General features: G+C 47.6%; 1 protein-coding gene across 4 annotated transcripts in view; it reads left to right on the forward strand.

The window, feature by feature from the left end:
* The first annotated feature begins 1,386 nt into the window (after positions 1–1,386).
* The window catches only part of GGA2 (golgi associated, gamma adaptin ear containing, ARF binding protein 2), a 34,333-nt gene continuing 9,069 nt past the window's right edge, over positions 1,387–26,650 (forward strand). Inside the window, exons 1-11 of one of the 4 annotated variants that reach the window (XM_072751354.1) lie at positions 1,387–1,543; positions 10,175–10,259; positions 11,172–11,247; positions 12,176–12,274; positions 14,058–14,181; positions 16,571–16,674; positions 18,070–18,150; positions 18,635–18,772; positions 22,786–22,867; positions 24,943–25,068; positions 25,825–25,947. In XM_072751354.1, coding sequence (XP_072607455.1) covers positions 1,438–1,543; positions 10,175–10,259; positions 11,172–11,247; positions 12,176–12,274; positions 14,058–14,181; positions 16,571–16,674; positions 18,070–18,150; positions 18,635–18,772; positions 22,786–22,867; positions 24,943–25,068; positions 25,825–25,947 — 1,144 coding nt within the window. In that variant the 5' untranslated portion in view covers positions 1,387–1,437. Of the gene's footprint in view, positions 1,544–1,712; positions 2,039–8,879; positions 8,966–10,174; positions 10,260–11,171; positions 11,248–12,175; positions 12,275–14,057; positions 14,182–16,570; positions 16,675–18,069; positions 18,151–18,634; positions 18,773–22,785; positions 22,868–24,942; positions 25,069–25,824; positions 25,948–26,650 lie in introns of those variants that run through there. The other 3 variants (XM_072751355.1, XM_072751353.1, XM_072751356.1) reach the window with 3 other exon arrangements.

The raw sequence follows: 26,650 nt of genomic DNA on the forward strand, positions 1-26,650 counted from the left end.
ATTCTGCATCTATAAAGTGCCAGAAGTTCAATGGTGTATGAACCCAACCACTACCCTGAATTCCCAATCCACTTTTTTTTTTTTGTTTAAGATTTTATTTATTTATTCATGAGAGACACAGAGAAGCAGAGACATAGGCAGACAGAGAAGCAGGCTCCCCACAGGGAGCTCAATGGAGGACTCCATCCCAGGACCTGGGATCATAACTTGAGCCAAAGGCAGACAATCACTGAGCCACCCAGGCGTCCCCCAATCCACTTTTCTACTGCCCACTTTTTAACTCTGTAGCATTCCCTAGGCCAGCGACATCAGCATTGCCTGGAGACTAATTAGATTCTTGGGCTTCACCCTAGACCTACTGAATTAGAAACCATGTGGGTCGGGCCCTGCATTATGTGTTTTAACAAGCCCTCTAGGTGATTCTAACAAATGCTAGTTGGAAAACTACTGATCCACATGTCAAAATGTCAAATGAGTGTAGTTGCTTAAAATCGGTACCATAAGCCAGTTATAAGAAATATTTAGGGGCAGCCCAGGTGGCTCAGCGGTTTAAGCGCCTGCCTTCTGCCCAGGGTGTGATCCTGGAGTCCCAGGATTGAGTCCCACATCAGGCTCCCTGTGTGGAGTCTGCTCCTCCCTCTGCCTGTGTCTCTGCCTCTCTCTCTCTCTGTGTGTCTATCATGAATAAATAAATAAAATCATTAAAAAAAAAAAAAAAAGAAATATGTGGGGTCCACTTAACCATGGATTCTTTGAAAAAAAAAAAAAAAAAGAAAAATATTTAGGAAGTGATGGATGGTGGGTCCCTGGCAAATGGAGAGCTCCTGCCCCTCTGCAGGGAACAGTCTCTAGTCATCTACAGATACTTGTTGCAGTGAGGAAATCCAGCTCTAGTGTTGCCAGGTATTTAGAATTTTCAAGAGATGAACACATGTTAAATATTTTATTTGACTCATTAGTGAAGACCCTAGGAGATGTTGCAACCAGTTCAAAGGAGAAGCCACAGTACAGACACCTTTATAGATCTGGAATATTGAAATGAACATGCAAATGGAGACAAACTGGTTTTTCCACATGGAGGCGGTTGTATCTTCCCAGGACAATTCATTTGCATGCTTGTAGACCAGAATACTCCTGAAGGACGCGAGCACGCAGGCCTCGCGAAGTTGGCTGGATGGGCTTCGACCGTTAGACCCGAGTAAACTCAGCGGCCGCGGAGGCAGCGCCCCCAGCCCCGGGCCCCCCGCTCCCGGCCCCGCCCCACCCCCGCGCAGGCCTGCGGGGCGGGGGCGGGGCCTGGTCGGTGGGCGGGGCCGCCGCAGACCCCGCCCCGTCACGTGCCCGCCCGCGTCTGCCGCGTCGGCAGCCCCGGAGCGCGCCGGACGGCGGCGGCTGGAGGGCAGGGGCCGCCGCGGCTGGAGCAGCGGGGCTGGGGCCATGGCGGCGGCGGCGACGGTGGCGGCGGGGGCCGGGGCCGCGGCGGGGGGCGAGGCGGCCGGCGGGCCCCCGGGGCCGGCGGCGGCGGCGCTGGAGCTGTGGCTCAGTGAGTAGCGGGCCCGCCCCTCGGCGGGGGGCCTGGCTTCCCGCGTCCCCGGGCCTCTCTTCCGACACGGCGGCGGCGGCGGCGGCGGCGGCAGGCAGGTGGCCGCGGGCAGGGGCCCGGGCCGGGCGCGGGGACGGCCCCGGATCCCGCCTGGCGGGCGGCGGACTGCGCCCTGGCGCTCTGCTCGCCGCCACTGCCGTCCTCCGCCGCCAGCTCCGTTCACGTAGTGGCTCCCCACTGTGCAGCTTCTCTTTTGTGTCAAGCCCGGTGCTCGAGGCGTCTCAGCCGCTGTTCATCCCCATCACGACCCCAAGAGGCAGCTTCTATCACTAACGCCGCCTTGGAGATGAGGACATTGACACGGAAGGAGGCTCGTGCAAGCCGGGGAACCTCTTGCGAACCTCTTGCGATCCCTATCAGGCTGCTGTCGTTAATGTCAAAACAAGCCCTTCATACCTTTTGTGCGTGTTTACTCTGGCCGGACTGACGCGTATGGTAAACTTCAGGACAGTCCCGTGGGCACGGTAACCGGCGAGGAATTGAAATTCAAGGAGGATGCAGACTGTGCGCCTTGTGTTGGGCTCTGTTAGGTGCCGGGCATCCTGAGATGGGTAACACAGGGTCCTTGATCCCAAAGACCTTGTTTAGTGGGTCCAAGCCCACCGAAAGGGCACCTTTGTTACATAGCTAAGGCGAATTGTGGGGTGCGGGCAGCCTTGGCTTAACTTGTAGTGGTAGGAGTTGATGGGCTTACCTGGCGTTTGTCGCAGCGCACATAGCGTTTGAGGGGACAGTGGAGGTGACAGTGTCTCAGGCACAGGAAACTGCATGTGTAAAAGCTGGGGACGGGTGTGGAGCGTTCTGGGAACCAGCAGTGGGTACCGCTGGAGTGTACAGCCTCAAGAACAAAGAGCCCGGAGAAGAGTCTGCAGGGCTAATTGGGGCCTGGAGGCTGCAAAAAGGAATTTATATTTTATCTCGTGGCCGGGTGGGGGTGGGGTTTTCAGCCGGAGCATCTGACCAGTACACCTATTGAAAGCATCACCTGCAGCGATGTGGAGCCAGATTGGTTAAGGCGATGAGGCCAGGCAGGGAGAGTAAATAAAAAGCTGTTTCAGTGGTGCTTAGGGGTTGAAGTGGAGGCGAAGGCATTGGGCCTGACAGTAGACATAATTAGCAGGCACAATCAGCACCGTTGTTTTTTTTTAAGATTTTATTTATTCATTCATGAGAGACACAGAGAGAGGGGGGGGGGGCAGAGACACAGGCAGAGGGAGAAGCAGGCTCCATACAGGGAGCCCGATGTGGGACTCGATCCTGGGTCTCCAGGGTCACGCCCAGGGCCAAAGGCAGGCACTCAACCACTGAGCCACCCAGGCGTCCCTAATCAGCACCCTTGATGTATCTGAATGGAGACTAGGAGGAGTCTAGGATGGACCCCAGGTTTCCGACTTGGGTAACCGGTTGGTTAAAAATGTGTCACCTGTGGGGAGGGCTAGTTTAAGAAGAGATGGTTGAGTTGTAGAGTTTGAGGTGCAAGTGGCACAGCCAAAGAGAGACTCTCTAGGCAGAGAGGGCAAGAGCCGGAGATAAGTGTGAGAATCTTCAGCTCACTGGCAGAGAGCTTGCCCAGGCAGGCAGTGTTGTATGATAACAAGAGCAGAGGTTTGCAGATAGAGCATGGAGAACCTCAGCATGTAGGAAGCAGGTGGGGAAAGCAGCCTGACCTGGAACGTGGAGCTGACATAGGCAGGAGAAAGCTGGGAGGATGGAGAGCCACTGATCTTCTCTCTTCAAAGGAACGGCATAGTTGGTGCAGAAAGATAGAGTAGGGGTGAGGCAGAAGAAGGGGGATCTTTGAATTTGGCAACTGAAAGGTTACTGATGAGGGGTACCTGGGTGGATCAGTTGGTTAGGCGGCTGCCTCTCTGGGTCCTGGGGGTCAGCTGCATTGGGCTCCCTGCTCAGTGGGGAATCTGCTTTTCCTCCCCCCTTTTCCCCCTGCCGGTGCACCAGCATTCTCCCTCTTTCTGTCTCAAATAAATGAATGAAATCTTTATGAAAAATAAAAGGTTACTATGAGATACATTTGAGTTAAGTAGTGGGCACTGAAGGCTGTTGATGAGGAGGTGGTGGACAGGCCTAGAGGAGTTGCCAGAAAGAGTCAAGTGGGCTGGATGAGAGGACAGCATGGAACCTGACTGCCCAAGAAGGGGGGGGGGGGTTCTTCAGCAATTTTAGGCTGTGATCCCAAAGGTGCTACATCTTCTGATTTTTCAGGTAGAGCTAGAAGCTAATATATATTTTTTTAAGATTTTATTTATTTAGGGATCCCTGGGTGGCGCAGCGGTTTGGCACCTGCCTTTGGCCCAGGGCGCGATCCTGGAGACCCAGGATCGAATCCCACGTCGGGCTCCCGGTGCATGGAGCCTGCTTCTCCCTCTGCCTGTGTCTCTGCCTCTCTCTCTCTCTCTGTCTCTCATGAATAAATAAAATCTTTAAAAAAAAAAAAAAAAAGATTTTATTTATTTATTCATGAGAGACACAGAGAGAGAGAGAGAGAGAGAGAGAGAGAGAGAGAGAGAGGCAGGCTCCATGTAGGGAGCCTGACATGGGACTTGATCCCGGGTCTCCAGGATCACACCCTGGGCTGAAGGCAGCGCTAAACTGCTGAGCCACCCAGGCTGCCCTAGAAACTATATTTTTATATGGAATCTTGAGTTTTGAAGAATTGGCAACAACTGCTCTGAAATATAAAGTTTGTCTGGTGTAGTGAGCATGTTGCCTCTGGTCACTAGCCTTTTTTTTTTTTTTTTGTAAATGGTGTTTTTGAAAGGAAGGAGAAGGGTAGTTAGAGGGAATTCAGGTGTAAAGGAGATCTCATAAGGAGAGGGGCACGTGTAAGCCCCTCCACGCTGTTCTTCCTTTGGGGAACTGCCCTTAAATTCCAAGTCCAATGCTGGAGCCCTTGGCAAAGAGCTTGCAGGTGCTGAGGGAGGTCAGAGCCAGAGCAGAAAGGGGTGACTTGGCTTCACAAAGAGGAAGAGCACCTTTTGTTTTTCCAAATGTTGGGGGAAGGAGATAAAGATGATTACACATGCAAATAAGGTTCAGCGTCACTGCCACCATTCCCTGCTGAGCCTGGGCTGAGGTAGAACTTGGGGCTTGAGGAAGGAGGTGGGGAAGTTTGGGAAATGCTGGTGAGGAAAACAGGGGAGCCCACTCGGATGCTCCAGAGCAGAGTCTCTCAACCTGGACACTCTTGACATATTGGGTCTGATAATTCTGTGCTGTTGGGGTCTGCCCATGCATTATAGGATGTTTAGTGGAATCCCTGGCTTCAACCCACTAGATGCCAATAGCATATGCCAGAATGCCCACAGAAAGCATAAAATGTTTCCAGATACTGCCAAATGTTCCCTCAGGGAGAAGGGCAGGAGTATCTTCTCCCTTCACACTTGAGATCTTCTGAGTTTAGAGAGGTTCTTGGAGTTTGTACTTCGGAGTGTTGACTGCCAACCAGAAATATTTCTTGTAGTCTTTATGGTTGTGTGATTCTTCACCGCTTGTAGGATCAGAGGAGGCGAATTGTGGTTTAAACTGGATTTGCCGGGCATCTGCGTGGCTCAGCAGTTGAGCATCTGCCTTTGGCTCAGGGCATGATCCTGGGGTCCTAGGGTTGAGTCCCACACCGGGCTCCTCACAGGAAGCCTGCTTCTCCCTCTGCCTATGTCTCTGCCTCTCTCTGTGTGTCTCTCATGAATAAATAAATAAAATCTTAAAAAACAAAAAACAACTGGATTTGCTAGGATGTGAGGCACAGTGGAGTGGGTACAATAGAGGGACAAGGAGGTAGAGGGGTTGAGGCTATGGGAAGCACAGGAGTGTAGCTGCAAGAATGCCCTGTGTATCTGGGCTAGATGGAGAAGGAAGTCATTTTATGTGGGGTCTGAGGACTGCCAAGCTCAGGTCACTAACAGACTATGTCTCAGCAAGTAGGGCAGCTGTGTCTTGAAGATGAAGAGAGTTGTAATCTGTCCTTGGGCTGCTTAATACATGTGAAGCACTTGAATAGGGCCTGGCACATAGATATTATTAGATATATTGTGAGTGGCCCAAAACTCATATTGGCTTAGTAGGAGAAAAAAGGGAAAACTTTAGATGTAGAACTGGTGGAGGAGTAGTTTGTCAAAGGAGTATCAGGAAGCTGAAGTGATGAATCACTGGATTCTATTCCTGAAACAGTATTACGCTATATGTTAACGAACTAGAATTTAATAAGAATTAGAGGAGGGGGGAAGGAAGTTGTTACCAGAAGCTCATGCTTTAAAAATGCAAACAGCAGCTTCTGTGCATTCTGCAGCCTCCCAACCCCCAAACTTAATTGATTTTGGTGGTTCAATTCTCTATGACTGCATAGAGAGATGCCTCATTCTTGGTTCTGAAAACCTACATCCCATTGTATGGGTATATTATAATCGTTTTAACCAGTTCCCTATTAAAGGGCCTTTGAGGTTGTTGCCAGTCCTGTGCTGTTAAAAGCAGTACTGGGTCCCTTTGGTCTCTGGGATTGTAGCCATAGCAGTGGTTCCAGGGGCTAGGTGCCATCTTACATTGCTTAGCGTGGGGTGCTCAGTAAATCCCTGTCTTCCTTCCACCTGGACCTGCTCCCAGGTGATATGTCCTGTCTTCCTTCCAGCCCCACTTTTGTGCCTCTCGGTGATCAAGTTGCAGTCTATTTATACTCTCCCAGCTTCCTGAGGGCTGAGCTCATTCTTTATCTTGGAGCCTAGCATAGGACATTCCTATGGTGGGTCTTGGGCTTCTGTCGTGTGCTTGATTGAATGACTGCTGGACTGTAGGGGTCAGTGGATACTTCCCGAAGGATTGAATTCTAAATGTTCCTTGAGGTGACTCCTTCCTCACAGCCTCAGGGTTCCTCTTATCAGCATAGGCTGCTCCTGGCACCAGAGTCAGGACTCTCGTGGTTAGTTGGCATCTGGTATGAGATGATTTGGCTTCAGATTTAGTCACTCTTAGATGAGCCATGTCACTCACTGCCGAAGGTCTCAGCTGTTTTCTTAATACCTCTCACTGTGTAGCAGGCTTGAAATGCATAGAAACACTGCTTTTATGAAGCAGATGTATGGCACTAGTGATACTTGTCCTGCCGAAGTGCCAGTTACAGAAACCACTTTAATGGCTGAGGTAGCCCTTGGTGGGGCTGTGGCAGTCCTGAGAAGCAGAGAAGGGGTTCTTTGAGTCTTTCCTTGGCCGTGCCCTGCTGGCCGCCAGCCACTCCTTGGAGCAGAGGAGTGTCCTGCAAATCTGGGTTGGTGCTGTAGCCTGATCCAGCTGCTGGGTTTCTGGGGGGTTCTCTCTGGAGCTGCACAAGGCTCCTGAAGCAACTTGGCAGGCTGGCATTATGTTGTGGGAGACCCAGTTATTTCTGTAATAGCCCTCTCCTGGAGTCAGAAATAGGTTCAGCCAATTGGCCAGGCCCTGCGTAGCAAAAGGTGAATCATTTGTTCATTCAGTAGATATTTGTGCCAATGACTATTCTGGGTGCTGGAGGATGTGAAGGTGAATGAGACAGGTTTTCCTGCTTTAGGGAGCTGATAACTCAGTGGTGAGAAAGTCAAGGAAACTAGTTCCCAAAGAGGACTTATCTCTGTCAAGGAACTGGGAGAAATGTTTGGGCCCTGGCTTGGGGCAGACCTAGGAATGAAGTTTTGTTGCTGTTGTTTTCCGGCTTGTGTGGCTGGGCAAGTCTCTGCCTATAAAATAGTGAGAGGATAGTGGTCATCTCCCTTCTGAGGACTGGACAGAAGAGAGGCCTGGGAAGCCCTCAGCCTGGTGGCTGACACATAGTAACTTCTTTACAAAAAAAAAAAAAAAAAAAGCATCTAATACCATTATTGCTATTATTTCAGGGTGGGATAGACTTTGAGGAAATCATCATGACACAGATACTCTCACACTTTATAGATCTTGCTGCTTGGCCTTGGTTAAGGGTCTGGAACATGACTTAACCTCATAGAAGTGTCTTCCTTTCTGTGGAAAAGCAGGTGCCTGTCTTACTCTTTTTACTTGGTGGCAGAGGAAGGGGTACAGGAGGAGGAAGGGTGGATCTTGCCTATCTCTGCTCTAGGTCCAGTCATGTGTTGAAGTCCGAATGCCCAGAGGCATCAAGCAGGACCTGGTAGTGAACTTAAAACTTCAGGAAGCCAAAATCAGAATTATTTTAGATGAGTCAGGCCTCCTTTTTTTTTTTTTTAAAAGAGGATGTTTTTCTTTTTCTTTTTTAATCTTTATTTATTTATTTATGATAGTCACAGAGAGAGAGAGAGAGAGGCAGAGACACAGGCAGAGGGAGAAGCAGGCTCCATGCACCAGGAGCCTGATGTGGGATTCGATCCCGGGTCTCCAGGATCGCGCCCTGGGCCAAAGGCAGGCACTAAACCGCTGCGCCACCCAGGGATCCCGAGTCAGGCCTCCTTAATCAGGATCTCTGAGAGATTTCTGCTTTAAATAATTTATTTCATGAGTAATTATTATTACTGTTTTTTTTTTAAGATTTTATTTATTTACTCATGAGAGACAGAGAGAGAGAGAGAGAGGCAGAGACACAGGCAGAGGGAGAAGCAGGCTCCATGCAGGGAGCCTGACGTGGGACTTGATTCCGGGTCTCCAGGCTCACGCCCTGGGCTGAAGGTGGTGCTAAACCACTGAGCCCCCTGGGCTGCCCTGTGAGTAATTATTTTGTGCCTTTGAGGAAGGCATTGTACTAAGCTCTGCAGGAAATATATGGCTTTTTGCCTTCTAGAGTTTTATTCCCTTTAGGTGCAGTAAGTCACATACAGGTGTTTTTAAAGCAGAAGGCAGAGACTGCATTATAATAAACAATAAGGTTAGCTGTCCTTTTTGAATGACTTCAATATTTGCTGCTGTATCCGGCACTTCAGACACTCTCTTTTGAACCTCAGGACTATCTTGTGAGGAAGGTACTGTTTTCCTTTATAGTAGAGGGAGGTGAGACCCTCAGGGCCCAAGGACATGTCACAAGTCAAGGATGGAGCTAGAGATCTCCATTGGAAGAGGGGCAGATAGAATGTGCGCCTTCTGAGAAGGAAGAGAGGCCTCTGTTTTGTGGCCCTGCGAGGCAGATCAAGGAAGTCTTTATGAAGAGGAGGCATTTGAATTGGGGCTCAAAGAATGGATAGGATTTTCAAGAGTGAGCACAGGGAAAGGGCTTTGAGGAGGAATTGGTGAGGGGATACTGGCAGTGACAGTCTGAAGAAGCCAAGTGTCTCCCTTGTCTTCTGTTTTCACTTAGAATGGAGTTGGCTTTTTGAATTTCACTGCTGAGCTGAGGAGACACATGACTTCCAGATGACAGAAGTGTGACTGCAGTCAGGAAAGGTTAAACTCTGCTTGACCTTGGAGTCCTCAGTCATCTGAAGGGTGGAGAAACGCAGGGGTGGGGCAGTGGGAGGAGGTTTTAGGAGAAGGTGGAAATTCAAATGGGCCTTGAAGAACCAGAGGATTTTGAGAAGAGAGGAGTAGACGTTCAGGCATAAGGAATGGTATCAGAAACGGGACCCTAGAATCAGCCTGTTGTAGAGCTTATATCAGGAGCCTTCAGGAAGGTTTTTTCACTGGTGGGATGGTTAGGCCCCAGAAAGCTGGACAGCAAGGAGTGGGGGGTGGGGGTTAGGAATGGGTAAAAGAGGCCTCTCAGCAGTTCCCCTGTGAGAGAGCAGGGCCTGGTTTAATCTGGGCCAGGACATGGGGGATGGACACTCTTCTTTAGTGGCTGGACAGTAATTCTGGGCAGCAGCAGTGGGAGGAGAGAAGCTGCTGTCCTCCAGCACCAGGAAGAGGACAGATTGTCCCTCCCCTCAGTGGAGCATGGTCTTATGTTAGGCCTTCTCATAATCCCCCTTCTGCGGGTATATCTGTGGCTCTGCCCCCTTCCTTTCAATGCTTAGTGTCCTCAGATTTCATCTGCGTATAATGTTTTAGAGCAGGGGACTGTAGCATGATTGGATCTGGGCTCCCCAGGAATGTGTAAGTTTATAGAAAGGAACAGCATTTTGAGGAGTGAATGCAAGCAGCTCCCTTTTGTCAGTGAGCACAAGCCACTGACACATGGAGAAGCTTCTTAATAGGGAGGTCAGAGAGGATTTCAGTAAGCTGAGGGTTAGACTTAGGGGTATTGTTTTTGAGGAGATGGTGAGATGACCAAGTGGAACCACCCAGAGCCTTGTGGTATATCCTAATCTTATCATCACAGAGCTAAGAAACTTAGCAGCAGCCTCCCAGAGGCTGGCCCTTGCTCATCCTCATTGCAGGGCCAATGATGGGGCATGAAGGAGGCGCACATAGGTCCACCCCTGCACTGGAAGGGGAGTCAAAAGCTTGCTTGTTCATTCAGTCAGCAGATCTTCAGTGAAGCCATATCATGTACCTAATAGTGGCCAACAGCACAGCCGTAGTCCTGTCCCTTTCAGCTGTCTGCTTGCTGGGTCTGATGTGCTGTCACAGTCCTTGGCTGCTACTTTATTTGTTGGGGGTGGGGGGATGTGTGTGAATTTTTCTTTTTATACTTTATTTTTACTTCCTTGACAGATAAAGCCACAGACCCAGGCGTGTCAGAACAGGATTGGTCAGCTATCCAGAATTTCTGTGACCAGGTGAACACTGATCCCAATGGGTAAGGTGACCTTCACACACATACACAAGACTTGGGATATCTCAGACTGAGTAGACACTTCTATCTCTTGGGTCTTTTTTACCTAAGAGAAAGAGAATGAGGCTTTCTCCCCTCCCCCCCCCACCTTTATTCCCCTCTATGATCAAAAAACGTTATTTTTCTGGAAATAGCAAATTCTTTTTTTTTTTTTTTTTTTTTTTTTTTTGCTTTGTGTTCTTTAAACAGAATAGTCAGTTTGTAATTGGCAATCATTTGGGAAAAAATTGCAGTGTTTGAAGACACTAATGCTGAGGAGACCCCTGGATATTATGGATAGAATGTATCTAGGTTATGTAGCCATGCAAGAGAGATCAGTGATTTCTCTGCAAATTAAATATCATCTTTCTTAAGAAAAGTCAGGAGAAGGGTAAGATTTTGTTGGTTTCTGGTTTTTTGTTGTTGTTGTTGTTTTGTTTGTTTGTTTGTTTATTTGATTTGGTTTCTTTTGTCCATAGCATCTAGATAGGAACTGAAGACATTAGTCACTCACATGTTTAATCTATATGATGCTGCATATTCTGCATCTGAACAAAAAGTTTGATTGCACTTTCTACTCCAGTGTTTACTGAGCATTTGTCCTCCGACAGACAGGGTCTACTGCTCATGACCTGGTTACACACAGGTCTGGCCCTGAGTGCTCTGCTTGGAGTTCTAGGGATGGGTTGGCTGCAGGGAGGAGGATGTCAGGTATTGTCACTGTGACAAGGGTGTGTTGGCCTTCAGGGACAGGTGTGTGGGCTGCGTGCCTGTCACTCCACCTCTGCTTTGGGACCTGCACTTCTGGAAGAGAGGCGGCTTGACTGAGTGTACTCAGCCATACTGGTTGGTTTCTTCCTTTCCACCCACAGCCTAGGTCTCTTTGTTTTCCTTTAGCCCAACCCACGCACCCTGGCTACTGGCCCACAAGATCCAGTCTCCACAAGAGAAAGAATCTCTTTATGCCTTAACGGTGAGTTTGGCTTGCACTTTCACTTAAGCTTTCCTGCCTTGAAGCTACAGAGTGCTGGACCTTAGACCTGTTTCAGTGTGGTGGAGAGCATCTGATAGGGAGTTCTGTGCTCAGGTTGCTCCATCCTAGGTCTCTTTCTAAAGAACAGCATTGAGGGACGCCTGAGTGGCTCAGTGGTTGAGTGTGTGCCTTCAGCTCAGAGCGTGATCCCTGAGTTACAAGATCGAGTCCCACATTGGGCTCCCTGCATGGAGCCTGCTTCTCCTTCTATCTGTCTCTCTCTCTCTCTCTCTCTTTATCTCTATCTCTATATCTCTCATGAATAAATCAATACATCTTTAAAATAAAATAAAGAACAGCATTGAGCCTGCTTGGGGGCAAGGAGAAGAAGGTTTTCTTTCATCTTCCTGAGACCAGGGCTGGCAAGTTCAAGGGCCTCATGTACAGGGCCTGACTGGTCACATAAAGGACTGAGCTGCTGATGGAGGATAGAAACACTGGAGGATGCAAGCCCAGTGTAAACAGTGTAGACCAAAGAAGACATTGCAGGCCCCATATTGCCACTGGAGTGCCAGCAAGTTCGCCTCTGGCTTAACAGTCCTTTGTGTGTTACATATCAGATCTCTGCCTCTGAGGAGGATGTGATTCTTTAGCCAGTTTTTCTGCCCAGGACTTCTCCTTAAAAGGTGGGGTGGCCTCAGGGTACACCCCACTGAGCTTTTTTCTTGGTCAGAAACCTGGCAGTTACAGTAAGATTAGACAGGCAGCATTTTTTCTTAATCTGAAAATGTCCTCCTTCCTCAAACTTTAGTGTTTTTGTAGTCTTCAGGAAAACCTTAGCCATCGTTCTGGAAGATGCTCATCAGCTGTGAGACAAGCCCGAAGCCAATGGGTTTCCTTTTCCTGTGGGGGTCCTATGTCTGTGCAGGTGCTGGAGATGTGTATGAACCACTGCGGGGAGAAGTTCCACAGCGAGGTGGCCAAATTCCGCTTCCTGAATGAGCTGATCAAAGTGTTGTCCCCAAAGGTGAGCACCCTGGGCTTGGCTGTACTGTGCTTGCTCATTGTACTGTACCTACCCCCTGCCCTCAAACCCTCGTGCCCCTTTGTAGGTAGGCCTGCTCACAGCAGAGCCTGCCAGCTAGTCTCTGATTTGTGACAGAGCTGAGAGGGGATGTCCTGTGTATGGAAGCTTTCCTCTTCGTTGGTTCGTAACCTTCTCTGGAGTCTCCCAGGTAGAATCTGAAGTTGGCCTCTGTATGCTAGAACTTAGATACAAGGCTTGTCCTGTGTGGCAGCAAGGTGAGTAGATCCCACATTGTTAGGGTTTATATGGAGGCCATATGGAGGTTCAGTGAGGTGCAGTATGTAGGTGTTCTCCACACGACATCATTGTCTCACGGCTGTGTCTGCATTCCAAGGACAGCGGAGGGAGTGAGAAACCTTAGTTTGCCCAGGTCCAGCTCACAGGTCAGCTGGTGGTCACATCTTTTTCGATGGCTTTCCCCAGTATTCTTCAGGGTCTAGGATGCTGGTCATGCTCATCAGCTGAGCCCTGCCTTTGGTTATCAGCATTTTCCCATTCTCCCTTCAAAGATAGCATTGTGGTGGCTGGCCTAGAGGGGTGAGGAACTCACTTGAGGGCAGGTTTTTTGGTGGCGATGGCAAGAAATACGAGGTGTGGCTTTAAGTTTTATGTCCTTTCTTGCCTGTCCTTGTACCTTTTCTCCTAGCCCCTGTCTTAGCAACACTGTTCTTGGGTGCCTAACATGGATGTAGCCCTCCTTTGCTACTTCTCAGCAATTCTCTGAACCAGCTGTGGGTCCTGCAATCTAATTCATTTCAGTTCTGCCACTAACTACCCAGAGTGATCACAGGCCTTATGCATGAAGGGCTCAGTCCTACTTAGACCGTGCCTACTTCAGATACCAGCCGGGGGTCTCAGCTGTCCCTAGGCTACTTCCTCTGCAGTCTGACCAGCTGCAAATTCAGGGGTTCCCATGACCCCCCCCCCCCACCAGGTACATAATTCATCAGAAAGACTCACAAAAGATAGGAAAGCACTATATTCACTATTACCCTTTTGTCATAAAGGATGTAAATGGAAGAGATCCATAGACCACAGTCTTGAGGGGAATAGGAAGCAGAGCTTCTACACCACCGTCCTGGTACATCCATGTGTTCTAACTAGGAAGCTCTCTGAACCTTGTTGTTTCAGAGTTTTTATCTGCAGTTATGTAGGCATTTTGAGTAAATCATTAGCTGTGATTAGCCTCAGTCTCCAGCTCTCTCCCCTCTTGGGGGTTGGCTTAAGAAAGTTCCAACCCTGTCATCACATGGTTGATTTTTCTGAAAGTGGTCAGTCTCTCCCTTGAAACTAGGTGCTCCCCATGAATGGCTACCATAAACTCATGTGTGGTCCAAGGGGCTCATTGTGAATAACAAAAGATACTCCTATAACTCAGGAAATTCCAAGGGTGTTTGAAACTGTGCCAGGAACTAGGGACAAAGACCAAATATATTCTTTTACTAATCTTGACTCGTTCAACAAATGAGTGTTCTCCTGTGGCTCTAACCTGGCCTAGTATGTGGTGGGCTTCATGTGAGCAGCTGTGGAGGCTGACTCCTTGAAGTCCAGGAGGTACCTGTGGCTGGCTACCAGGCAGTTTGGCCTATAGCACCTCCCAGCTCCACCAGCTGTGGGCATCTCACTGCCCAGGATCTCAGCAGCCATCTCTTCCTTGGTAGTGCGTGCTGGCTGGTCTGCTCTGTCCTTTACAGCTTTACAATTTTTGCCTTTTTCTTTTCAGTACCTAGGTTCCTGGACCACAGAAAAAGTGAAAGGAAGAGTCATTGAAATACTCTTCAGTTGGACTGTCTGGTTTCCGGAGGATATAAAGATCCGAGACGCTTACCAGATGCTGAAGAAACAAGGTCGGACTCCATGGCTTACATTGCATTTCCTCTTCACGGTATCTGTTTTTGTTTTTTTGTGTGCTTTGTGTTTTGTTTTTTGGTTTTTTTTTTTTTTTCAGTGAAAGCTGGATATCTTGTGTAGGACAGTAGAGACTGAGACACATGATTTTCTAAGATTTTTGTTTTACTTTTTTAAGATTTTATTTACTTAGAGCATGAACAAGAGAGTGAGAGAGAGTGAATGAGAGAGAGCGTGAATGGGTGGGAGGGGGAGAGGGAGAGGCAGACTCCCTGCTGAGCAGAGATCCTGATGCAGGGCTCAATCTCAGGACCCTGGGATCATGACTTGAGCCAAAGGCAGACACTTAACTGACTGAGCCACCCAGGCACCTCTTAAAGATTTTATTTTTAAGTAATCTCTGCATCCAACATGGGGCTTGAACTCACAACCCTGAGATCCAGAGTCACATAACTCTACTGACTGAGCCAGCCAGGTGCTGCTGACACAAATAATTTTTGCGCCCTTGAAACGGGCAGACCTTTCCTTCTTGTACACAGGAGTTGAGGTGGGTTTGAGACTACTGTTGCTATGGTTACCCTCACTCACTATACCAGATTTTAAATTCCTACGATGTTGGCTTGTGTTGAGTGTGGGAGCTGATTTGCTAGAGTTTTTCTCCATATTTGCTTCATCTCAGTGTTAGGTCTTCCTTTTTTTTGCTCAGAGAGGGTTTTTTTCCAGATACTTTCTTTTTTTTTAAAAAAATTTTTTTTTTTTTAATTTTTTTTTTTATTTATTTATGATAGTCACAGAGAGAGAGAGAGAGAGAGGCAGAGACACAGGCGGAGGGAGAAGCAGGCTCCATGCACCGGGAGCCTGATGTGGGATTCGATCCCGGGTCTCCAGGGTCGCGCCCTGGGCCAAAGGCAGGCGCCAAACCACTGCGCCACCCAGGGATCCCCAGATACTTTCTTAATAGTTGATTGTTATGACTTCTTACCCAATGCCAGTTAGCCTGGTAAGGGGTAGGCGTCATAATTCGTTGTAGGCCTTGATTTTAGGTGGGCACCATGTCCTGGGTTTCAGTAGGGCCTGTGTGTGATCCTGCCCTTCCCCTAGTGGCACAAGGCTTTCTCTTCTGTTCTCAAGCTGCAGTAGATTTCCCACTGCTGCTCTGAGGACTATAGGGTTTATTGTCCTTCCCCAGCAGTTGAAGGTGTTTGTTCTGGAGGGAGGGAGAAGGGCATAGGTGGGACAGCAGGCCTTTCCCATTGTCTTTCCAAGAGTGCCTGGAGAAGAGCCTGTCCCTCTTGTGTGTTAGGGGCCTAAAGGTTCTGTGTTGGGCAAGCCCGGGTGGCTCAGCGGTTTAGTGCCGCCTTCAGCCCAGGGTGTGATCCTGGAGACCCGGAATCGAGTCCCATGTTGGGCTCCCTGCGTGGAGCCTGCTTCTCCCCTCCGCCTGTGTCTCTGCCTCTCTCTCTTTCTCTTTGTGTCTCTCGTGAATAAATAAATAAAATCTTAAAAAAAAAAAATAAAGGTTCTGTGTTCTCTTGCTAGCTCACACTGGCCTGTAAACAATTTAGAAACAATTTTATCTGAATTCGCCTTGGTGTTGCCTTCCATCTTGACTTGGAGGCGCTGCCTTTCCTTAGATTTCAGGTTATTTCTTGCCTTGTGATCTCCACTCTTTATTAGATTCAAGAAAAGCAGTGGATTTGTAGGTTGTCCAGTGTCGTGTCGTCAGGGTTAGAGTGATGTAGTTCATGCCTTTCTGTGTCCTGTGCAGAGGCTGGGAGTCTGTAGAGCTCTGTAGAAGGAACCTGGATTTAGGATGGACTATTTTGCTCTGTCACATGTACTCACTGTTCTTGGGAGTGTGGTGGATCCTACAGTAATTTCTGGGTCCTGGGAGGTTTTGTACCTGCATACAATGATCAGTATTTTTATAGCGCAAGGGCCACAGCCCACAAGCTCTAGGGTATGGTTCTGATCTCACTTAGTTTGGCTCTGATGTCCCCTGTTTTGGTTCTGGGTCTTTGGAATCGCCTGAAGGAGGATGCAGAGCCTTGATCATTCCCTGGATCTTTCCCTTTAAAGTCATTGACAGGGATCCCTGGGTGGCTCAGCGGTTGAGCGTCTGCCTTTGACTCAGGGCATGATCCTGAAGTTCTGGGATCGAGTCCCACATCAGGTTCCCTGCATGGAGCCTGCTTCTCCCTCTGCCTCTTCTCTGTGTTTCTCATGAATAAATGAATCAAATCTTAAAAAAAAAAAAAAAAAGTCATTGACAAAGTGTTTCCCCAGTGGGATATCAGGAGCTGGGAGTTTCTGGACTTTATGCTGCATGCTATTGAAGTCCAGGAGTACCCATATCTGTATCTTAACTTCACAAATTGTATGTTTTAGGAATCATCAAGCAAGACCCTAAACTACCAGTGGATAAAATTTTGCCTCCACCTTCCCCCTGGCCCAAGAGCTCTATCTTTGATGCTGATGAAGAAAAGTCCAAGGTAAGGAGCCCCTCCCTGACCTTGGTGGCCGACTTGGAATCTGATCAGACCCCTTTTAGGAACTCTCCTGAAATACCCCTGGCATGTACTCTGATCCCTGGACCAAAGATTGGGGAACTATGGGGAGGTGGGTTAGTGAGTTCTCTCTGGAGCAGGCTCTTAGAGTCAGGTAGCACAGATCTGAATGTTTTCTTCATGGATAGGGCCAAATAATAAATGCCATGTTCTTTGTTCCCTCCATGCTTATCTGTATAAGCGTTCTGAGGGAAAGAAGGTACAAAAGGATAACCCAAGTGGGCAATGTGAATGGTCAGTTGTATCCAGTGTATGTGTGGTATTAGGAGAAGATGGTGGAAAGAATCAGCTGTATATTGGCTCAAGTCTCTTTTCTGTGTGTGTGTGCGCGCGCGCGCCAGTAAGCCTGATCCTACACATTCTCCTTCTGCTATTGCTTCCCATAATTGTTGCTTCTCATACATCAGTAAGGAGAGGGACAAAGACCTAGGGATAGCTTTAGAGTGCCTCTGAATGGGAAGAGGGCTCTTGAGCACTGGTGGGGCTGTGCTTTTGGTCATTACTGTTCTTGGTCACATACAGGTTCTGGGAAGTGAGTACCAGGAAAGCTTCAGGCTGTCTGAGTCTGGCTTGGGTTCCCTCTGCCTCTAACTGCACCTCTCAGCTGTACCCTTCCTTTGGACCTAGAGGTTCCATGGCCATGGGGTCAGAAAGGCAGGGTTGTACTAGGTTCTGGGCTGCCTTTCTCTCTGGCTCTTCTCCTGCTGATGCTTTAATAGTTACAGAGGGTGGGAAGAGGAGAGATGGCATGGACTTTGCAGAAAGAGAATTCTGCATCACCTGGGCAAAGTTACTTACACACTCTAGGGTTCAGTGTAGCCATCTTTACTGCATCAGTGACAACTCAGTGAGTTCCATGTGCATGGTGTTCTGCTAGACGTTGGGAATAAAGCGAACAAGATCACTGATTGGTGTGTCCCATCATAGAGTGTATGGCCCAGGACAACCTCAGCACTAGTGACATTTTGGTCCAGATAATTTTCTTGTTGGGGGCTGTCCTGTTTACTGTAGGGAGTTTATAGTATACCAGCCTCTACCCCCTAGATGCCAGTAGCACTCCCAGGTGTGACAACCAGAAATGACTCTAGTCTTTGCCAAATGTCTCCTGGGGGGTACCCCTTTCACCTTCTTACTGGTATTGAAAACGAGTGGTCTGTGGGGGATAGTCTTAATACCTACATATTCTTATCCTGGGGACTTGGTAAGAGAATGCATGGGAAATGAGGAGCTGTTGTCAGGATTCCTGTATTACTGCTGCTACTGCTCTGGGCCATTTAACATGGGAGGTCATCTCACCTGCTCTTCGTGTTCATTCTTTAGCTTCTGACAAGGCTTCTGAAGAGCAACCACCCTGAGGATCTTCAGGCTGCAAACAGACTAATCAAGAACTTGGTCAAGGAGGTGGGAATTTTTCCAATGTGTTCTGCAGAACTCAGGATGTGTGTGCTTGAGGGCCTGGGTACACAGTTGTCCGGGGAAAGAGAGTGCCTCTGGGCCCAGAATGGGGGCACAGCTGAGGGTCCCCTGAGGGCAGCAGGATATGACTGGAAGCAGAGTCATGCTGTATACTTCCCAAGTACTTTTATGTAAGAGCCCAAAGCACTCACAGACCCCAGTTTCTGTCCCAGTGAGTCTAGTTGGGGAATCTGGTTTTCAAAGGGGTTAAAGCTGGTAGTATGAAGCAGTGGACCGCCTGGTCCCTGGACTGCATTGCCTTTTGCAGAGATCCTGGGCTCAGAGTGTTTTTTTCGCCCACTGAGTGAACACTCCCGCCCACTCAGTGTTCTAGTAACTTCCCTGAGCTTGCCAACGCAGTGCCTCTTTCCCGCCCCTTGCTCAAGCATTATCTTCTGCTCCCTCACCTCCATCCTCTCTCTTCTGAAAGGAACAAGAGAAATCAGAGAAGGTGTCCAAGAGAGTCAGTGCTGTGGAGGAGGTTCGGAGCCATGTGAAGGTGCTGCAGGAAATGCTGAGCATGTACCGCAGGCCAGGGCAGGCCCCACCAGACCAGGAGGCCTTGCAGGTACTGTTTTTTTTTAAAAAATAAATAGATTCAAGTATAATTGAGTGTAATTGACACATTAGAAATTGCACACATTTAAAACATATTTGATGTGTTTTGACATGTGTGTGTCTATGAAGCCATCATCACAATTAAGGTAGTAAACATGTCCCTCACCCCCCAGAATTTCCTTTTCCCCCCTAGGTAATCCCTCCTCTCCTTTCCTCCCTGTCTCCCTATCCCCATTCCAAGCAACCACTGTCCTACTCTGTGTTATGATCAATTTATATTTCCTAGACTTTTGTATGAATGGAACAATATAGTTTTCTTTTCTTTTTTTTTTTTTTTAATTTTTATTTATTTATGATAGTCACAGAGAGAGAGAGAGAGAGAGAGAGAGAGGCAGAGGGAGAAGCAGGCTCCATGCACCGGGAGCCCGATGTGGGATTCGATCCCGGGTCTCCAGGATCGCGCCCTGGGCCAAAGGCAGGCGCCAAACCACTGCGCCACCCAGGGATCCCCCCACAATATAGTTTTCTTTCTTTTTTTCTGTTTTTCTTTCATTCTGTTTCTTCCTTCTGGCTTTCCTCTCTTGGCATAATTGAGATCCATTCATACAATGCATATCAATAGTTTGCTTTTAATTGTTGAGTGGTATTCTGTTGTGTGTGTATATTACAATATGTATATCCATCTTTTGATGAATATTGGGTTATTTACATGATTATGAATTAAGCTGCTATATATAAACAATTGTGTATGGTTGTGTCAGGATTTTATGTGAACATAAATTTTCCTTTCTCTTGGGTACATGCCTAGATGTGGGATTGGTGGGTCACATGCTAAGTATACAGCTAACTTTGGAAAATAGTTGGCCAGTTTCTTAAAAAGTGGTAGTATCATTTTATGTTTCTAACAGCATTACATGAGAATTCCAATTCCCCCACATCCTACACATCTCGAGGTCTTTTTTTCACACCTTTATTGAGAATTTACATATTCTAAAAGCAGCCATCAACACTAACTAGAAGAATTGAATCGGCCCTAAAAGAAATCGTGTGCCCATTAACAGACACTCTACCACCACCTCCCCTGCCAGCTCCTGACAACCACTAATCTATGTTCTGTGTCTGCAGATTTGCCTCTTTGGACATTTTGTGTAAATTGAATCCTACAACATGTGGTCTTATGAATCTGGATGCTTTCACTTAACGTTTTGAAGATTTTTCCATCTTGTAACATGTATCAAAACTTCTTTCCTTTTTATGACTGAATTATATTCCGATGGCTGCCTCACATTTTGTTTGTTCATCAGTTGGGAATTCGGGTTTCCACTTTGGCTATTATGAATGCTGCTATGAACATTCGTATGTAAGTTTTTTGGTGTGTGCAATGTAAGCTTTTGATTTTCTTGAGTATATATATCTAGAACTGGAATTGCTGGATCATATGGTGGCTCTGTTTAATTTTCTGAGTGACTGCCAAGCTGTTTGCCAAATCCTTGTGCCATTTTACAATCCCACCAGCAATATGTGAGGGTTCCAGTTTTCCATATCCTGCCAACACTTGTTATTGCCTGTCTTTTTGATAATAGCTATCCTAGTGGGTGTTAAGTGGTATCTCACTGTGGTTTTGAAATGTATTTCCATGATGGCTTGAGTTGAGCTTTCTTTCCTGTGTTTGTTGGCCGCTTGTGTATCATCTTGTCTGAAGAAATGTCTGTTCGGATCCTTTGCCCAGTTTTTAATTGGGCTGTCTCTTAGTTTTTTGTTTTTTTTTTTAAAGATTTTATTTATTTATTCATGATAGTCACACACACACACAGAGAGAGAGAGAGAGAGAGAGGCAGAGACACAGGCAGAGGGAGAAGCAGGCTCCATATAGGGAGCCTGACGTGCGATTCGATCCTGGGTCTCCAGGATCGCGCCCTGGGCCAAAGGCAGGCGCTAAACCGCTGTGCCACCCAGGGATCCCTGTCTCTTAGTTTTTGAGTTGTAAGGGTCTTTCATCTATCCCGGATACCAGTCCTTTGTCAGACGGTTTTCTCCCATCCTGTGGGTTGGCTTTTCACTGTCTGGATAGTGTCCTCTGAAGCAAACATTTTTAATTTTGGAATTCTTTTTTTTTTTTTTTTTTAAGATTTTACTTATTCATGAGAGAGAGAGAGAGAGAGAGAGAGAGAGAATGGCAGAGACACAGGCAGAGGGAGAAGCAGGCTCCATGCAGGGAGCCCGACATGGGACTCGATCCCGGGTCCCCAGGATCACACCCTGGGCCGAAGGCAAGCACTTAAGCCGCTGAGCCACCCAGGCTACCCTAGTTTTGGAATTCAGTTTGTCTATTTTCTTCTGTCGCTAGTGCGTTTACTGTCCTAGCTATGCCAGTACTGTCCAGTGCAGACAGATGATGCTGGAACTGGAATGCTATGGAAGCCAACCGTTCTTAGTCTGTCCTTGGAGCTGTGCTCTTCTCCCTCCTTCTGTTAGCTACATTTGTCCAGCTTCTTATGCTTCTCTGCACAGGAGAGATGGCCTTCACCTAGCTCCTTAGTTTCCCTGCCCTTCCATTTTACTGGGTTAGTAGAAGCAAACTAGTATCTTTCCTTATTCCAAGTTCCTAAGCAAAAAATCTGCTTGTCCAGCATGGCTCCTATATCTACCCCAAGCTAATCAGCTCAGGTAGGATTGAGTAGTGTTATAGAGAAGATCATGCTGGCCTTCTGGGGCCAGAGGGGACAGTACTCAGAAAGTACTCTGCTTGGGCCAGGCAGACACTCAAACCAATTCCCTATGGTGAGTTTACGCCCAAGTCCATCAGCAGGGTTGGCGTGCTGGCCTTCTGAATAGCACAACTTTTCCCCCCTCCCCCACCCAAGATGATAACCAGCTAGAAGACAGGAGAGATGTGGCAGGAAACAAACCTTTACCTTTATAATGGGTAAAGCGTACTTTGGAAAAAGTGGCACATAAATATTGGCCAGTGGCTTCCTAATACTGAAGCCTAATCAGGTAGGTGTACCTACCACCTAAAATAGTGCTGGCAAACCAGGGGCTTCCTTCTCTAAAACGTATAGCTGGTAGGAGCAGAGCCGAATGTGGGTTTCCATATAGGTAGGTAGCTCTCAAGAGCAAAGTGGCAGGAAGGGGCTCGCTCCTTCCTGTTTCCTCTCCCAGACTCCCCTATCAGGTCTTCATTTTACCAGCCCCGGGAAGGTCAGTAGAGAGCACTGCCACCAGGGAGGCCTGGAGTATTAAGTTAATGTGCTCCCTTGCAAGGAAGGAAGCCCAACGTGTACAGAAGTTACATGTCCTCCTTAGTACATAGCATGTGGAGGGTGAAGTTGTCCAGAGCACTCTCCTGGGATGAGGAGAGTGAGATTTCCCAGATGTTAATTGGTACAGAACGAGATTTAGTCCTGGGAGAACCTGCAGTGGGAAAAGGAAGACTGGCATCAGACAACAGTTGGAATCCCTGGGTGGCTCAGCGGTTTAGCACCTGCCTTTGGCCCAGGGAGTGATCCTGGAGTCCCGGGATCAAGTCCCACATTGGGCTCCCTACATGGAGCCTGCTTCTCCCTCTACCTGTGTCTCTGCCTCTCTCTCTCTCTCTGTGTCTTTCATGAATAAATAAATAAATAAAATCTTAAAAAAAAAAAAAAAGACAACAGTGGATGGGGCGTTTGGGTCTTAGTTTTAAAGCAGGGCAGTCACTTCAGGCTTCCATGTGGGGTTACCATTATTACAGCTCTTCTAGGGGGCAGGGAAAGGAACTTGGAAAAGAGGTATTACCCTACATGCTCAGAAGGTGGATTCTTAGGTCGCCTTTTTAACTATTTAAAAAATTCAGGTAACTGTAGCCCATACCTTTTCTAACACTGTTAACGGCCTTGTCACTTCAAACCTGCAGTCATGCATTTGGGACAGACTAAAGAGGATGCCAGAAGCCCCAGACTCTGCTGTATGCTTATTGGAGGCACCTGGGGCCTTGCTGTGGGTCCTTGGTGTGTGCAGTGAAACCAGGCTCTGTTTTCTCAGGTCGTGTACGAGCGATGTGAAAAGCTGAGGCCCACCCTGTTTCGGCTGGCGAGTGATACCACAGATGACGATGATGCACTCGGTAACGCAGCTGTTCTTCTGGAGGCACAGCTGGGACACTGGGGGGTGGAACACATGCTCCTTCCTGCAGGGCTGCAGTGGTGCCAGAAATAAGACAGAGTGGCTTTAGGTTTTTCAGAAGGATGTGTCCCGTCTTGGCTTAGAACTGATTTCCAAGACAGTCTAGGCCTGAGCAAGCAGTCATCAGCAGGTCTGAAAGCAGAAAGAGCGGTGGAAATGTGCCATGTAAGTTGGGTGTAAGGGAGATGCTGGAATGGATACTGGCGTCCACAGAAGTCTGAGAAACTGCTGTATCTTGGAGGTTTCACCAACCTGAGTGCCTTCAGGGGGCACTTACGTGAGGCTGGCTGAGGAGGAACAGCAGGGACGATGGTAGGGACAGTGGAGAATTTAGTACCTGTGCATAGGGATTGATTGATTGATTGATTGATTTATAATGAGGAGCAGAGATTGTAAGTTTTATTTTATTTTATTTTATTTTATTTTATTTATTTATTTATTTATTATTTTTTATTTTTTTATAGAGACAGAGAGAGGCAGAGACATAGGCAGAGGGAGAAGCCGGCACCATACAGAGAGCCTGATGTGGGACTCGATCCTGGGTCTCCAGGATCACGCCCTGGGCTGCAGGCGGCACTAAACTGCTGCGCCACCGGGGCTGCCCCTGCATAGGGATTTAAATAAAACATTTTGTACTTTTTATTATGGAAAATTTCCAAACACGTAAAAGGAAAGAGTGGGGTAAATCCTGTGTGCCCTTTACGTGTTAACAATTACCAGCTCATGGCTCATCTTTTTTCCTCTTGTTTCATGTGTACTGTGCTCTCCTCCCACATCCCTCATTCTCTTTGAAGCAAATTCCAAACGTTTCAGGGTGATCATCAGTGTTCAGATTTCCCTGGGCATTTAGTTTTAAAATCAGACTCAAAAAAGCCATACTTTGTAATTGGTGGCATTTCATAAGTCTTGTTTTAACAGATAGCTCCTCTTTTTTTTTTTTTTTTTTAAGGTTTTATTTATTTATTCATGAGAGAGAGAGAGAGCGAGAGAGAGAGAGAGAGAGAGAGAGAGAGAGACAGGCAGAGGGAGAAGCAGGCTCCATGCAGGGAGCCCAACGCGGGACTCAATCCCGGGTCTCCAGGATCACGCCCTGGGCTGAAGGTGGCGCTAAACCCCTGAGCCACCCTGGCTGCCCAGCTCCTCTTTTCTTCACCTCTTTCTTATTACATAAAAAAACATGTTCTTTGACCTACAAAGTTTCTTTAGACCACAGTGGTCTGAGGGCATGCATGCCCTGTGGTATTTAGGTATGTTTTTCTGTATCTGATACTTATAAATTCATCATATATTTTTTTAAGATTTTATTCACTTATTCATGAGAAACACAAAGAGAAAGAGGCAGAGACACAGGCAGAGGGAGGAGCAGGCTCCAGGCAGGTAGCCTGATGTGGGACTTGATCCCTGGACTCCAGGATCACGCCCTGGGCTAAAGGTGGTGCTAAACCCCTGAGCCATCCGGGCTGCCTCTTTTTTTTTTTTTTTTTTTTTTTTAAGATTTTATTTCTTTATTTTAGAGAGAAAGAAAATGAGCAGAGGGATAGGGGATAAGCAGGCTTCTGGCTGAGCAGGGAGTCTGATGGGCTGATTCCAGGACTCTGAGATCATGACCTGAGCGAAAGGCAGACACTTAACTGACAACTACCCAGGTGCCTCCCCGCAAAAATCTCTTAATGTTTGCATCCACATTGACAGGACCAGTTTTTTATTTTAGTTAATTAAAGTTTCAGTTCCTTGGTTGAAGGAGACGTGTTTCAAGTGTTGACTATCCCGTTGAAAGGTACTGGGAACGGCGGTGAAGAAATTTGGTTCCTCCTTCATCTTGAAAGCTAGAAGTATTGGGGTTCAGGGACTGAATGACTAGGTCTGCTAGGGGCCTGATCACCTGATCTGAGGGCAGGAGGCATGGGTATACTGAACCTGGTAGAGCCATGGGACAGCTGCTGTCTGGAATGGCTTAAAAAAGACCGAGATTGTTGGTAGCTAAATCAGGCAGGTTCTCATTTTTCTTTCCTTCAGCGGAGATTCTCCAGGCAAATGACCTTCTCACCCAGGGAGTTCTGCTATACAAACAGGTGATGGAGGGCCGAGTCATCTTTGGGAACACAGTGACCAGCTCAGTAGGAGACCTACCTGTCTCCAGAGGTATGTGCAAAGAAGCCTCTCCTTACTTTCTGCCTGGTCATCCTATAAATCCCAGAGAAGAAATGGATTCTCAGAATATTCTGGGTTATGTTATAGAAATGAGACACATTTTTGCCCTTCCCATTGACAGTAGGTTTTATTTAGCCAGCTTCTGCCACATGTGCCATCATGAACTGACTGGCAGGTGCGGCCCCAGGTTTGGGTGTCCTCAGAAGCAGATGGCTATATTGTACCCAGGTTTTGATTCCTTTTCTCATGAATGCTTACCTACAGGAGTTAGAAACCAAACCAAACCAAAACAAAACAAAACAAAAAGATCTGCTTTGGTGGTGCCTTGCAGTCTAGCTGCATCAGAATCATCTGGAATACTGGCTGAAATGCAGATTCTTAGGTCCTCAGCTTGGACCTTCTGAATTGAGACTGCTTAGAGCTCAGCCTGGGTTTTATATTTTTATTAAGCACTCAGTGATTGTGATTAGCTATGGTCAAAAGGCTTGTGAGCTAGAGACATCAGCTCTGTTTCTGGCCAGGTTGAATGGATCCTTAGTAGAGGACACTGATTGCTGAGGTGGAAAGGCAGTCCTCTGGCTGCCTCATATTCCAGATGCCAACTCAGTCTGTACATCCAGCCATGCAGTGGGTGTGCGTTGAGTGGCCCATGTGAGGTCTTCTGATTGGGAGAAGGTCTGTGGGAAGCTGACAGGCGTTAAGTGGAGACTTTGCTTTCATCCTGATATTTTTTTGGCCATTCTCTAGTCTTTCAGAAACCAGCAGGCTTCATGAAGAGCTGCCCTCTGATTGACTTGGAGGTGGACAATGGATCTGAGCAGGCTGGGACTGTGGCACCATCATTACTTCACCAGGACCTGGCAGCCTTAGGTGAGGGTTGGTGTTCAGGGGGAGCAGGCACAGAATGGCCCTGACTCCCGGGGAGAGTGAGTAAGCTGGTTCCACTTGGAGAGAATATGCCCGTTTTTAGAGGGAGCTGGGTGTACAGTAGTCCTCCCACCTTCGTCCATGGTTTCAGTTACCAGAGGTCCGGAAGCAGATGATCCTCCTGACTTATGGTCAGAAGGTCAGTAGTAGCCTAGGGCTATGTCACATGCCTACGTTGTTCACTTCACTTCATCTCATCACGTAGGCATTTTATCATCTCCCATCACAAGAAGACAAAGGGTGAGTACAGTATAATATATTTTGAGAGAGAGACCACATTCATGTAACTCTTACTACAGTGTATCATTATTCTATTTTATCATTACTGTGTCTAACTTACAAAGTAAACTTAATTGTAGATGTATATGTGTGTTTGTGGGGGGCATAGGGATTGGCATTATCTGCCTTTACAGGCATCCACCAGGAGTCTTAGAAGATATCCCCTAATGGATAAGGGGGTGCTACTATCCTGGGAAGTTCAGAGAGAGGTCCTCCTTGCATTTAGTCTCAGATTTGCCATGGAGGAGTTGAATGATTTTGGGTAATTTGCTTTGCTTAGGCTTTCTAAATGTTCTAGAAAGGATGAACATGGAATCAATCTCCAGTTCCTATTGGGTAGAGTTACTGGTATGCATCTTTTTGTTTC

The sequence above is a fragment of the Vulpes vulpes genome, chromosome 3 (assembly GCF_048418805.1).
Source record: "Vulpes vulpes isolate BD-2025 chromosome 3, VulVul3, whole genome shotgun sequence".
NCBI lineage: Eukaryota > Metazoa > Chordata > Mammalia > Carnivora > Canidae > Vulpes > Vulpes vulpes.